At 48.6% G+C, this 14,375-nt stretch overlaps 1 protein-coding gene across 2 annotated transcripts in view; it reads left to right on the top strand.

Moving 5' to 3' along the window:
- The first annotated feature begins 3,362 nt into the window (after positions 1 to 3,362).
- Positions 3,363 to 14,375, top strand: part of Limk2 (LIM domain kinase 2) — a 68,212-nt gene continuing 57,199 nt past the window's right edge. The window contains exon 1 of one of the 2 annotated variants that reach the window (XM_006972916.4): positions 3,363 to 3,587. In XM_006972916.4, the coding sequence (XP_006972978.2) occupies positions 3,572 to 3,587 (16 nt within the window). In that variant the 5' untranslated portion in view covers positions 3,363 to 3,571. Of the gene's footprint in view, positions 3,588 to 3,826; positions 3,977 to 14,375 lie in introns of those variants that run through there. The other variant, XM_076547023.1, reaches the window with a different exon arrangement.

The following is a 14,375-nucleotide window of genomic DNA, read 5'->3' as shown; positions in this document are numbered from 1 at the left end:
GAGAACCGTGCTCTTTATTTACTCAGTGGTGAAGCCGAGGCAGCGGGTGGCAGAGTCGGAGGCAGGATTGGTTTCCTTGGGCCCCATTCCTACCCTTTCCTGATCCTCTAGCCACCCTTCCCATTTACTGAAATCTGATTGAGGGAAGTAGCAATGGTCTAAGACCCAGGATGAGAGATTAGGAAGACATTAAGGAGCAGCTGACATGGCAGAGAGAAACCTAGTCTCCAAACCCAGGAAGAGAAAGTTCTACCTGACTGTGGAGGGCCCTGCTCTGCACTGCTCATTGGTTGGTCGGTTGATTGATTGATTGATTGATTGACTCACTGACTGTTTTGGTTTTTACAATACAGGGATTCTCTGTGTAACCCTGGCTGTCCTGGAACTTGCTGTAGACCAGACCTGCTTTGAATTCACAGATTTGCCTGCCTCTGCCTCCCAAGTGCTGGGATTAAAGGCCTACACTACCACACACCTGGCTTGATTTTTTAAACAGAGTCTCCTGAATGCCAGGCTGGCCTCAAATTCACTATATAACTGATGATGCACTTCCTGCCTGATCCTTTGTTTCCCTCCTGAGGGTTGGGATTATAGGTGTACACTATGATGTCCTGATTATGCAGTATGTATGTGTGTGTGTGGTGGAACTCAAGACTCCATGCATGTTGGGCACCCCGTCTCTACCAGCTGAGCTACATCCCTAGCCTATAGGAGTTTTTAACCTGACAGCCCCCAGAGAAAGTTAGTTCACAAGTGTGTTTCACTTGATGTGCATGGCATTATTGGAAGTTTCTACCTCCAATGACCAGCATCCTTAAAAAAAAAATTAAAGTTGTTATTTTATGTTTATGGGTGTTATGACTGCATATATGTCTGTGTGCCACATATGTGCCTTGTGCCCACAGAGGGAGTCAGATCCCCTGGAACTGGAGTTACAGATAGTTGTGAGCTACCATGTGGGTGCTGGGAATCAAACCTGGGTCTGCTGGAAGAGTGGCTGGTGCTCTTGACCACTACGCTGTATCTTCCACCCCTAATTATCAACATCTGAAGAAGTTTAATAAAGCAGCTAGGCGCTGTGCTTGTTTTGAACAGTTTGGAGACCTTGTGATGCAGGCCTGCACTCCAGCAGAGGCTGCTCCTGTTCTTCCAGGGGGCAGCCTCACTCCGCAGTATGTTGGTTGTTCCATGGTTCTGTGACTGTGGATTCAGTGGACCCAGAACCAAAACTGTTAGGGAAGTGGTTGTGGTGGCACATGTCTATAACTCTAGCACTTTGGAAACAGAGGTAGGGGGCATCAAGAATTCAAAGCCATCTTTTACAACACAAGTTTGAGGCCAGCTAGGGCTATATGAGACTGTTTCAAAGAAGAAGAAAAAAAAACTATTAAGGAAAATAAACCTATGCCATTACTAAACACCTTCACACACACACACACACACACACACACACACACTTTTTTTTTTTTTTTTTTGAGACAGGGTTTCTGTAGCTAGAGTTTTCCTGCCTTGCCCACAGTCAGGACAAATCTTTGTCACCCGCCAGTCCCACAGCTGTTCAGACCCAACCAAGTAAACACAGAGAGTTATATTGCTTACAAACTGTATGGCTGTGGTAGGCTTCTTGCTAACTGTTCTTATAGCTTAAATTAATCCATTTCCATAAATCTATACCTTGCCACATGGCTTACGGGCATCTTTTCATGCTGCTTGTCAGGGTGGCAGTTGGCAGTGACTCCTTCTGCCTTCCTGTTCTTTCTTTTCTCCTCTCTGTTAGTCCCGCCTATACTTCCCGCCTAGCCACGGGCCAATCAGTGTTTTATTTATTGACCAATCAGAGCAACTTGACATACAGACCATCCCACAGCATAGCCACATGCAGACCATCTCAGACACCTGCACTCAGGCCTGTGGTCCTAATCATCCTCTATGTGGACCTGCTGGGTAAAGCCACGAGGAACCCAAGAACGGGCTCCCACAGGACATACAGAACATCCCACAGCAGATTTCTCTGTGTAGTGCTGTCCTGTCCCGGAGGCCAAGGAAACACAGTCTGCTCTGGAATGCTGAGTCCAGGCTAGCCTCAAACTCAGGGATCGAAGGCATGCACCTCCACTCCCAGCTAATATTTTTGATTTATGTGTGTGAGTGTTTTGCTTGAATGTATGTATGTGAACCACATGTGAGCCTGGTACCATGGAGGGCATTGGATTCCCTGGAATTGAAATTACAGGTGGTTCTGAGCTGCACTGTGGATGCTGGGAACTGAACCTAGATCCTCCTCTGCAAGAGCAGCCAGTGCTCTGAACCACTGAGGTATCTCTTCTCTTCAGTGCCCCCCCCTTTAAAAAGATTTATTTATTTTATGTATATGAGTGCTCTATCTGCATGTATGACCTTTATGCCAGAAGAGGGCATCAGATCCCATTATAGATGGTTGTGAGCCACCATGTGGTTGCTGGGAATTGAACTCAGGACCTCTGGAAGAGCAGCCAGTGCTCTTAACCTCTGAGGCATCACTCCAGCCACTTCCTTTTTTCTTCTAAGGTCTTTGTTTCCTGTGCTAGCCTTCTACTTGGTATGCAGTTGAGGATGAACTTCCTGCTGGCATGACAAGGTGACTGCATCATGGTGCTCGGAATCAAACCCAGAAGTTTGCTAGGCCGATACTCTACCATCTGAGACCCAGGCCCAGTGCCCAGACCTTTCTTCCTTGTTCTTTGTCCCAGAATAAGGTAACTGTTATAGCATCTGTATTGTTTTGGGTTTTATAAGCAATCTAAACATGATATAAAGCAAGGATATCCCAGGACTCAAGAAGCTGAGGTTGGTAAGTTCAAGATCAGTCTGGCAAAGCAAAACAAACAAAAAAAATAATAAAATAAAAAATAAAGTATATGAGGATTATGCATAAATTATAGGCAAAGCTTATACTATTTTCCATGAGACTTGAGTATCCGGGGATTTTATACGGGAGGTGGGAGTCCTGGACTCAGCATTCCAGAGCAGACTGTGTTTCCTTGGCCTCCGTACGCACCTGCTCTTTGGAACCTCACTTCCACGTTACATTTGACATATAAAAGTGGTTTCTCTTAGCTGGGAGCTTCTCCACGTGCACATTGCCGATTACAAACTGGGAGCCAAAAGACCTGAGATTCGCACCCACGTTTTGCACCTGATGAACAGGGGCATTTTCAGGTAGTGTGGCAGGGAAACTGGGCTATACTGAGCTCTGAGGGTCTTCTGTGTTGCGACCCCCAGCCTATACCAATCCATCCGAACGCCTTTAGAGGACGGCGCTCGCTAGGGGGCGCTAGAGACGCGGCGCAGCTTATGCGGGAGGCGGAGCGGGGCGTCGGGGCGGGAACCTAAGTGGGTGGGGCTTCAGGGCGGGGCGTCGGCAGGCGGGTCCCGGTGCCAGGTGCGGTTTGGTCCTCCCCGGGCGCCGTAGGCGGTGCATCCTTCTTGCTGCTGCAGAGGCAGAGACAACCTCCTCTCTAAACCGCAAGCGGGCGCGGACCTGAGCTGCTGCTACCGGGTGGTCCTTCCCCTGGTGTCCGCGCCCGGAACCATGGCGGCGCTGGCGGGTAAGAAAGGGCCACGCCGTTCTGCCCACCGCTCGCGGGTTTCTGGCTGGCTGGATCCTCTTGGGTCCGGGATCCTGACCTGGCAGGGTGGGAGGACCGAACACCGCGGCTCCCCCGGGACTTAGGGGTCCTGGGACTCTGGAAGTAGGGCTGGGTTGTCCCGCAGACTGAGGGCTCCTAGTGGCCTGCGCGTGGGGCGGTTTCCCACGAGGTGGGTCTCCGGATCTGCAGTCGGGGCAGGTCTCCAGGTTACGGAAGCCGAGGGACCAGAGATTCTCTGAGGTCGGAGAGTCTGGAATATGGGAAGTACAGGTTCTTCCAGGGTTCAGGACTTGAGATTCCGAGTTATCCTGAGTTCTGGGTTTTCGGTAGACCCAGAGTTCTCGAAGGTATCTTTGGAGCCTGGGATTTTGGGGAGGTCCTGTAAATAGAGTATGAGTGTGAAGTTTATGGTATGGACTGTAGATAAGAGATCAGACCATTCTTCCTGGGGCTCAAAGCTCTCCACCTCATGTGGAGAACAGTTTCAAGTCTTCCCAGGGGACTTGTTGAGTCCTCGCGTGGTCTGGGAAACCAGCAGGATGGTGCCGGCTAACTTGAGGGGAAGCGTGGTGTGAAAGTAGTTTCTGAATTGGCTTAGCTGGGCCTGAAGCCCCTCACTTACCACCTTGCAACTTCCTGCCCTGAGGCACTAGGAGCCTTCTGCCGCCCGTTTCCCAGCCACCTGTGTGAGTGGCTCGGTTTCTAGGTCTACCATGGTCGACTTCCAAAAACTTTCTAGAAAGGCCAAGGGAGAATTTTAGGGGTGGGGGAGGGACTGGATAGCTGCCTCCACTTCCTGGCTTTCGGCCTGTGGACAGTCACTTCCTCCATCCTGAATTCAAGGACTGGGCCGCCAGTGGGTCACTTCCTCACTACGGGAGCATGGGATTTTGGTGATAATATGCACTGGAGAAAGAAAGCACCGGGCGGAAATGCCTCTGTCTCGTCCTTTTAATTATTTTTATTTTTCCTGGCTGGTTGTGGTGGTGCATACCTGTAATCCAAGCACTAGGAAGGTAGAGTCAGAAGAATTGCTTGGTCTGCCTGTGGAGTACTAACTAGGTCAACGTGGACTACAGAATAAGACTCTGTCTCTAAATAAATAGTTAATTGTTAAAAATTGAGGCGCACTTGGGAGGCAGAGGCAGGGGGATCTCTGTGAGTTCAAGGCTAGCCTGGTCTATAGATGGAGTTCCAGAACAGCCAGGGCTACACAGAAAAATCCTGTCTCAAACAAACAAATTTGAGTTGGGGATTGGGGTGTAGTTCATTTGGCTTGCCCAGCATTCCTAAAGCACAGGGTTTCATCCCCAACACTGCCTAGACCTGCACAGGGCGCATGCCTGTAGTCCCAGTGCTCCGAAGGATCAGAAGTTCAAGGCCATCCTCTGGGAATTTGAGGCCAGCCTGGGCTACAACAGAGATTCTTTTTTTTTTTTTTTAAATGAGGCTGGAGAAATATGTGCTGCTCTTGCAGAGGACCAGAGTTTGGTTCCTGATACCCCACTGGTTCTCAGTTCTGTTACTCCATCCCCAAAGGACCCAACACCTTCTGGCCTCTACAGGTACCTGCACTCTCATGGCGTATGTTCACATAGACAACATACACACAAATAACACCTGTTCTTAAATTTTAAAGTGTGGGGGCTGGAGAGATGGCTCAGCAGTTAAGAGCACTGGCTGCTCTTCCAGAGGACCCAGGTTCAATTCCCAGCATCCACATGACAATTCGCAGCTGTCTGTAACGCCTGTTCCAGGCAATTTGATTCCTACATACAGACATTCTTGCAGGCAAAACACCAATGTATATAAAATAAAAATTAATTAATTAATAAAAAAATTGTAACATGTTCTTTTGGAGTTCTTCAACTCAACTGATTTTCAGTGACTTTTTCTTTTTCTTTATTTTTTGAGGCAGGGTTTCTCTGTATAGCCCTAGCTGTCCTAGAACTCAATCTGTAGACCAGGCTGACCTCAAACTTACTTTAATTTTAACTAAAGTTTTTAAGTTAAAAAGCATTATTTTAGCTGGGCAGTGGTGGTGCACGCCTTTAATCCCAGCACTTGGGAGGCAGAGGCAGGTGGATCTCTTGAGTTCGAGGCCAGCCTGGGCTACAGAGCTAGGCCAGGACAGGCTCCAAAGCTACAGAGAAACCCTGTCTTGAACCCACCCCCCCCCCCAAAAAAAAGCGTTATTTTCTATGCATGCCTGCATGTATACACATGTATCACATGCATGCCTGGTGCCTACAGAGGCCAGACGATCCTCTTGAAGTGGAGTTTTACTAATGGGTGTAAGCACCATGTGGGTGCTGGATTTTGAACTCTGGTCCTCTGCAAGAGCAACAAGTGCTCTCGTTATTTTTGTGTTAAGGACAGCAGCCCGCTATTACGTTGCTCAGGCTGGTGGTTCTGTACTTCTGGACTCAAGCTCTTCCTCAGTCTCCCGCATAGGCCTGTGCACTGCACCTGGCTGAAGTGGCAGGCATTTTTTGTTTGTTTTGACAGGTGAGGGGATGGAACCTGAGGTCTTGCACATGCTAGATAATTGCTCTACTATGAGGCTACTCAGCCCTGTAAGTGGCTTTTTGGGGTTAAGGAGACTTGGGGCCTGAAGGAATTTTTGCACAGGTTTGTGGCTGAACGAGGAGGGCTCTGGCTCAGACTTCATGTTTTCCAGGCTCAGTTTAGTGTCTCCTCTTCCCTGTATTACAGACAGCAGAATAAGGTTGCCTGGCGAGTCAGGGAAGGAAGTGGGGCTGGCAGCTGACTTGTTCTGTTCAGACTGCATTCTCGGACACCTCGCATTCCTGTGTAACCGGAGAATCGACAACAAGGAAATCAAATATTTACCGAGGGCCTGTGATGTCTCTGGAACTGGGCTGGGCCAAGCTTTACCTCTTACAAATTTTAACAGATGCCGGAGCCAGGAAAGACATTGGAGATTATGTGCCGTCTCCTTGTTTTACAGTTGAAGAAACTGAGGCTCCAGGGGGAAAACAGGCTTGTCCAGGGTCAGAGCCAGGACTAATATAGGAGGCCAGGATGTTGGAGACGTGTGGCAGGAACGTACAGACCCTTAGGAAATACCTGTAGGGGGCTGAGGGGATAGCTGGGAGCATCAGGACCTGGGTTTGGTCCCCAGCCCCGTATAAAAAGCCAGATGTGATGGCTCACACTTGAAGCCTGGTGCTAGGGAGGTGGAGACAGGTGGATCCCTAGCTGAACTGGTTAGCCCTAGGTCCAGGTGAGAGACTTTATCTCAAAAAAACAAGGTGTCTGGGACTGCTGAGATGATTGTCCAGCCTGAAGACCTGAGTTTGGTCACCAGAACCCAAGCTAATTTCTGTACGTTGTCCTCTGACTTCCACACTTGTTGGTGCTCGCATCCTTCCCCCGAATGAATGAATGAATAAATGAATGAATGAATGTAAACAAGACAAGACAAAAACCAAAGTGAGAGGTTCCAGGGTAAGGACACCCAAGGTTGACCCCATATGCACTCATGCAGATACCCATGCACCCTAACACAGGAACATGCACACGTGTTTGTGCGCACACACACTAAAGTAGCTGTGGGCATGAATAATCCATGGTTTGTGCTTTTGAGAAACTTGATGCCTGGTTAGGGTAGTTAAGAAAAAAAGAGGATGAAAATCAAGATGAGTTGTGGCAAAGCCTCTGTGTGACAACAGAATACCAAAAGTTGTGTTCACGTGTTTAGCCCCGAGTGACAAAGCAGGATAGGACGAGCCCCTTCCTCCGTGGAGTGTGTTTCGGTGGGGAGATAGATGTTACATCATGTGAGGATCGTCAGGACAGGTGCTTTGAAAGTAAGATAAGGGATGAGGAGCAGTGGTGGTCAGCAGGTCATGACAGTTGAAATGCAGTAGTGTACTGAGTGGCTGCCGGTCTTGGTCAGGGATGGGGCCAGGGAGATCGTGTGTGTGTGTGTGTGTGTGTGTGTGTGTGTGTGTGTGTGTGTGTGTGTGTGTGTGTGTTGGGAACTGATCACAGATGCTAAGCACCAATCTTCCTAACGAGCTTTGGCCCCAGAGGATACTTCTTGAAGAAGACAGCATCTGAGCAATTGTAGGTGGTTTTCATGTTTTGTTTTAATGTGAGAGGAACGAGAACAGTGAAAAGCTGTAGAATAGGACGCACAGCTGGCGCGCTTCGGTCTTCAGCAGGAGTGGGTACACACATCGATGTGTGAGGTAGAGCAAGGAGTGGAGAAGGCCGGGCTTGGTGAACTGTGGAGTTTTCCAGTCCACAGCAGACACTCCAGGGTTAGCATCGTAGAGGTCATGATGGGGGCACAGAATACCAATCTGCAGGTGGGTGCAGTGGCCCCTGACATCAGGTGCTGGTGGTAGCCACGAGAAGGCAGCACTTGGGCCTCATGACATAGGTAGGGCAGGGTGACTAGGGTGCCCCTCTGTGAACCCCTGCCCCTTTACAGCACCAGGTGTAGGACCCAAGACAGCCTCAAGATATCTAAGTCCATCCAGGAGGCAGAGGCAGGTGGATCTCTGTGAGTTCGAGGGCAACCTGGGCTACAGAGTGAGTTCCAGGAAAGGTGCCAAAGCTACACAGAGAAACCCTGTCTCGAAAAACAAACAAACAAAAAAAGGTATCTAAATTCACTAAAAGCCCATGTTTAGGATGCTGTGTTGGGGCCTCCACATTCATGGTGGGTTTTCTGCGTTTTCTGGTGATTCCCATGCCGGAACTGGCTCTGGTCAGTGAGACCTGGAAGAGGACTGGGTTTTTTGAGACATGCTAAGGAAGGATAGGGACTGTCTCCATGCATCATATCACTTTGGCATTTCACTGGAGACTGTAGCAGTCAGGAGTCTTCTTGCTTACACTTAGATAGCAGTGGGAATCAGATCTTTTATCAATTTACGTCTGCTAACAGCTAAAACATGAGACATCACCTAGTTCCTTTAAAGCATTCCTTGATTCACCCTGGGATTCTGTTTGATGAAGTCTTTCCTCTAATCTGATGGATCAGAAAAGAAAATCTAAAGTGATGGTGCATACGCCCTTAATCCCAGCACTCCAGAGGCAGAGGCAGGAGGCTCTCTATGAGTCTGAGGCCAGCCTGGTGTACAAAGTGAGTTCCAGGACAACCAGGGCTGTTACACAGAGAAACCTTGTCTCAAAAAAAAAGAGAGAGAGAGAGAGAAAGAAAGAAAAAGAGAGAGAGAGAGAGAGAGATAGAGAGAGAGAGAGAAAGAAAGAAAGAAAGAAAGAAAGAAAGAAAGAAAGAAAGAAAGAAAGAAAGAAAGAAAGAAAGAAGGAAAGAAGGAAAGAAGGAAAGAAGGAAAGAAGGAAGGAAAGAAGGAAAGAAGGAAAGAAAAAGAAGGAAAATTTTGGAGTCTGGCAATGCTGGTCCTAACCTCTAATTGGCTAATTCATACTTGAATAGCACTTAGGACACTTAGGCACATTGGTGAGGACTCTGAGTAATTTCTGTCATTGACAGTGGGTAGGGAACTGCTGAATGAGAAACTGCGAATTAAGTGACTGGTGTTCTCGATAAGAGATCGGTTGCAGGTCTCCCCAGATAAGAAAATGCCTACTCACCGGGAATGAAGTAGGAGCCTGTCACCAGCCACAGGAGCCCTCTGTCCCCTTGTCTGTCTACGGCGCAGACTGTTTCTGCGAATAGTTCACCCTGTCCCCAGAACCTGACTTTTCTCTGACTTACATCCTGTGTGTCCTTGTCCTTCACCCAGTGAGTACTGGCCAGGCCCTTACTTGTCTCTGACCTGCTCTGTGCCTTGCACATGGGCACATAGACCAGGTTTGCAGGACTTGTTTTGAAAACATCCTCTTTGGATTTTGGAAGCTAGTCTGCTCAGCTCAACCTTTTCCCCGGCTGACCTCTGGACATGCTTGCAGGAAGGAAGGGAAGACACTCACAGACAGGTCCAGCTTGGGGCCAGGCACCCGGGAGGTGTTTACACAGCCATTACTCGTTTTAACCTTCTGGTTAATCCTGAAAGGTGGTAACTTTATTTGGCCTCCTTAAAAAACCGAGCAAAGTGATGCTGGGCAGTGATGGCACACACCTCTAATCCTGGCACTCGGGAGGCAGAGGCAGGCAGATCTCTGAGTTCAAAGCTAGCCTGGTCTACAAAATGAGTTCCAGGACAGCCAGGACTACACAGAGAAACCCTGTCTCTATAAAAAAAAAAAAAAAAGAAAGAAAGAAAAGCATAAAAGAGCAAAGGGGGCTGGCTCAGTAGCTAAGAGCACTTGCTGCACTTGTGAAAGACCCGGGTTCTATTCCCAGTACCCACATGGCAGCTCACAACCAAGCTCCAGGGGATCCCGCACCCTCTTTTGGCTTTGGCACTCACTAGGCACACACATGGTGCACTTACATGTATTTAGGCAAATACTCATACATATAAAATGAAAATAAAGAAAAATACTTTTTTTAAATGGGGAGAGACGTCAATATGGTGGTACCCATCTGTAATCCCAGCACCTGGGAGGTGCAGGAGGATCAGTTGTTCAAGACCAACCTTCGCCACATAGCCTGGACTACTTGAGACCTTGCCTCAAACCAAAAACAAACGAATACATAAAAACTAGGAGAGAGGCTCAGAGAAGGTGAATAGTTTTTTTGTTTGTTTGTTTGTTTGTTTTGTTTTTCGAGACAGGGTTTCTCTGTGTAGCTTTGCGCCTTTTCCTGGAACTCACTTGGTAACCCAGGCTGGCCTCGAACTCACAGAGATCCGTCTGCCTCTGCCTCCCGAGTGCTGGGATTAAAGGCATGTGCCACCGCCGCCTGGCGAGGGTGAATAGTTTATTCAAGGACATGGAGGCAGTAATAGAGCCGGGCTTTAAATACAGTTTTTTAGGGAGTTTGAATGTTTTTGTTTTGTGTGTATGGGCGTGCACCACTTGTAGCAGCCAGAAGAGGGCACCAGATCCCTTGGGGCTGTAGTTCTTTGCAAGTTGTGAGCCACCCCATGGATGCAAAGAATCAACCCTGAGTCCTCTGGATGATCAGCCAGTGCTCTTAACTGCTGAGCCACCTCTCCAGCCTTGTTTAAATGACAGTGATGTTTTTGATGGGGGGGGGGGTAACTGGTGGCTCGTGTGCCGTGACGCGTGTGGAGTGCGTGGAGGTCAGGACAACTTGTGGCAGTCACTTCTGCCCTCTGCCATGTAGACTGCAGAGATCACACTCAGGTGGCCAGGAAGCGAGCGCCTTTTCTGGCTGAGCAGTCTTGCTGGCTCTTTTTCCTTTTAGTCTAAATGTTACGTGTATGAGGCTGGAGAGATGGGCCAGTGGTTAAGAGCACGTGTTCTTTCAGAGGACCCAGGTTCAAGTCCCAACGCCTTTGTAATGGTTTACAATCATCGGGAGCTCCAGTGCCGGAGGATCCAGTACCTTCTTCTGACCTTCGTGGGCATCAGACACACATGGGACACATACATGCAGGCAAAGCACTCATACACTTAAAAGAAATAAATATTTAAAGACGTTCATGTGTATATGTGTGTGTCTGTGTCATATGCATGTGGGTGCCTGTGGAGACCAGAGAATGTTGGATCCCCTGGAGCTGGAGTTAACAGCCAAGTGAGGCCCCTGAGGTGGGTGCTGAGAACCAAACCCAAGTCCTCTGGAAGAACTGCAAGTGCTTTTAACCACTGAGTCATCAGTCCCAGGCCTAGAGCCCAGCTCTCACTTTCAGTTCATATTCTTTTTCTCTGTGTAGCTTTGCGCCTTTCCTGGATCTCACTCTGTAGCGCAGGCTGGCCTCGAACTCACAGAGATCCACCTGGCTCTGCCTTCTGAGTGCTGGGATTAAAGGCGTGCGCCATAATCGCCGGCTTCAGTTCTTATTCTTGACCCTCCCAAATAGACTAAAGAGAGAAAGAGAGCAGCGGGAAGGACACCCCAAGGCTCCTGTCCATGCCGGTGCTCGAACCCGGGGGTGAGGCCAGGTTTGGTATCAGGCTCTCTGGGCTGGAAGGAGGCTTTCTAAGGCCTAGAGAAATCCAGGAGGTCCCTTCAAACCCATCTAATCTTGTGTAGTGAGACCCTCCCTGTGGTGACACCTGGTGAAGAAGAAAAGGTTTGGAATGCCGGGAGAATATTGGAAGATAGTAATCATTGCTCCTAGGCTTGTGGGTAGTTACTTCATTAAGTGAGACCTCTGTCCTTTGGCCGTTCCCGTAGCTGCTGTCCTGCTCTGCCCTTCAGCTTCCTGCTTTGCCCCAGAACAGGTGGGGTTTATACACCTGATCTGCCCATTCCCAAAGGGGTCCAGCAGTTACCGAACTTGTTTCAAGCTGCCCTGAATCGGCTGCCTTTGTTCCTGGTTCCCATTGTCAGGTGGAACATGAGACGATTCAACGGGTTTTGTTTTGTCTTCAAATGAAAGGCTGGGCTTTGTCCGTGTGCATTCAGGCATCAGGGCCTCTCCCAGTGCTTGCGGATTTCTCACCACCCTAACCCTGGGGTCTCGTCTGAGGAGACTCTGCTTAGTTTTGAGCAGTGGCTCTGGGCTGGGGTACCCCACCAAGCCCTCCCGCTGAAGGGCTGTGGTCTAAGCAAGTCTCAGACTGTCTGAAGCTCCGTAGGGTAATAAATGCAGTTGGCCTGGTGATCTTGGGCTAAGGGTTCAAGTCCCTGTGGGACCAGCTTTTGGGAGCTTTGTGATGGCTGGGCAACTCTTTCTCCCCAAGTCCATGTGACTTTTAGAAAAACTAAATGATTAGACTATTTTAAGGGTTCTTTCTCTAAGCCTGGCCTGGTGCATGCCTGTATTCTCAGCTGCTTGACAAACTGACGCAGGGGATCGTGAGTTCTAGGCCAGCCTAGACAATGCCTCGAGACCTCGTGTCTAAATAAGGAAATAAAGTCCTTCCAGCCCAGCTGTTCTGCTGTTCTAGTGCCTGTTCCCCTGGAGTCCCAGACTGCTTGAGTCACATTACCAATTCAGCTGAGAAAGAGAAACCCATTAAAAAGCAAGACTATTTTATAACAAGATTGAAAAAGCCCTGAAGGTGGAAACCCTTGTAATAAGCCATTTGCTACTATTCTCAGCATTAATCTCTCCGTTTTTATTTTGTTTGTTTTTTTAGAGACAGGGTTTCTCTGTGTAGCCTTGGCTGTCCTAGAACTTACGCTGTAGACCAGGCTGGCCTCAGACTCAGAGATCTGCCTGCCTCTGCCTCCTCAGTGCTGGGATTAAAGGTGTGCATCTAAACACTTTTTTGTTGTTTTGTTTTGTTTTTGAGACAGGGTTTCTCTGTGTAGCCCTGGCTGTCCTTGAACTCACAGAGATAGAGATCAGCCTGCCATGCTACCATCTCCCAGCACCTAATCGCTTCATAAAAGCAGCAGACTGGCTGGGTTTGGTGGCACTCTTAGTGGATTTCTTTCAAGGCCAACCAGGCCTCCATAGGGAGTTCTAGGATATCCTGGGCTACATAGTGAGCCCCTGTCTTGTGCTCTCTTTCTCTCTCTCTCTTGTTTTTTTTTTTTTTAATGTATTTTATGTGCATGTTTTTTTCTCCATGTATCTCTGTGTACCACGTGTGTGTCTGATGCCTGTGGAAACAAGAAGAGGGGGTTAGATCCTCTGGAACTGGAGTTAGAGATGGTTGTGAACCATCCTGTGGGTGCTGGACTTTACAAGACTCCCCAAGACTTCACACTATTACATTTTTTCTTCTATTTCCTGGACTAAAGGTTGCAAGAGAATCGGGATCGTTGGTTTGCAGGATTCTAAGGGGACTAAAGTGGCCAAGAGAGTTCTGTGCAGTGAGGACACTGGAAGGAGGAGAAGGAGGGAGGCATATATGTCTGAGTGTATATATTTATCTATCTAATACTATCTAATGGGAAAACAATACGCATATGTGTCTGTGCGTGTATTTACTTCATGCATGTACAGGTGTATGTGAATGCCGGCTTACGAATGCGCAGTGCGGTGTGGGGATCTCCACGTGTTGTTTTGAGGCAGGGTCCACTGTGGTGGTGCTGCACACGAGAGCTTCTTGTCTCTGCTTCCCACCTCACCACGGGGGTCCTGGGGTTTCCTAGTGTCGGGTTGTCAGGTCTGCACAGCGGGTGTTTTTACCGCAGAGCCATCCCCCAGTAGTATAACCGAGAAACCAACAGGTCAGGTTCGTTCACAGGAGACTTTTCCATAGGTGACTGTCCTGTGAGCCAGAATACTACTTCAGCAGTCACCCGGCGGACCTTTGCTTCCACTTGGGTAATTTTATAGGTGGCAGTTAGATCCAGCCTTCCAAGTAGGTTTGCTGCCGAAATATCGCCCGTTCTGTGCCAGGCCTGTACTAGACCCTGGAGGAAAGAGGACCGAGGTTTAACATGTGCCGCTGGGAGTACAGGGCTAAAAGAGGCAGAATTGTACACAGCGAACTATAATTAAAGAGCAGGTTGTATCAGTGCGTGTAGACGAATGAAACCAGCCATGCCTTTGGAGGCGTCAAGAAAAGATGGGAAAGGTGTGCAGAACAGACAGCTTAAGGTATGAACGGTGAGCGCCAGGGTGTAAATATGGGGCAAGACTTCAAAACATGGCATAGCTAGGCTCCCCTTTGTAAAGAGCAGTGAGGCTTATAGGTTCTTTGGGGTCACCTTGTTAAAGCCTCCCCCATTTTTTTTTTATAATTTATTTAAATTTATTTTATGTGCATTGGTGTGAAGGTGTCAGATCCCCTGGAACTGGACTTACAGACAGTTGA

The sequence above is a fragment of the Peromyscus maniculatus genome, chromosome 10 (assembly GCF_049852395.1).
Source record: "Peromyscus maniculatus bairdii isolate BWxNUB_F1_BW_parent chromosome 10, HU_Pman_BW_mat_3.1, whole genome shotgun sequence".
NCBI lineage: Eukaryota > Metazoa > Chordata > Mammalia > Rodentia > Cricetidae > Peromyscus > Peromyscus maniculatus.
This window is presented reverse-complemented; position numbering and strand designations above follow the sequence as displayed.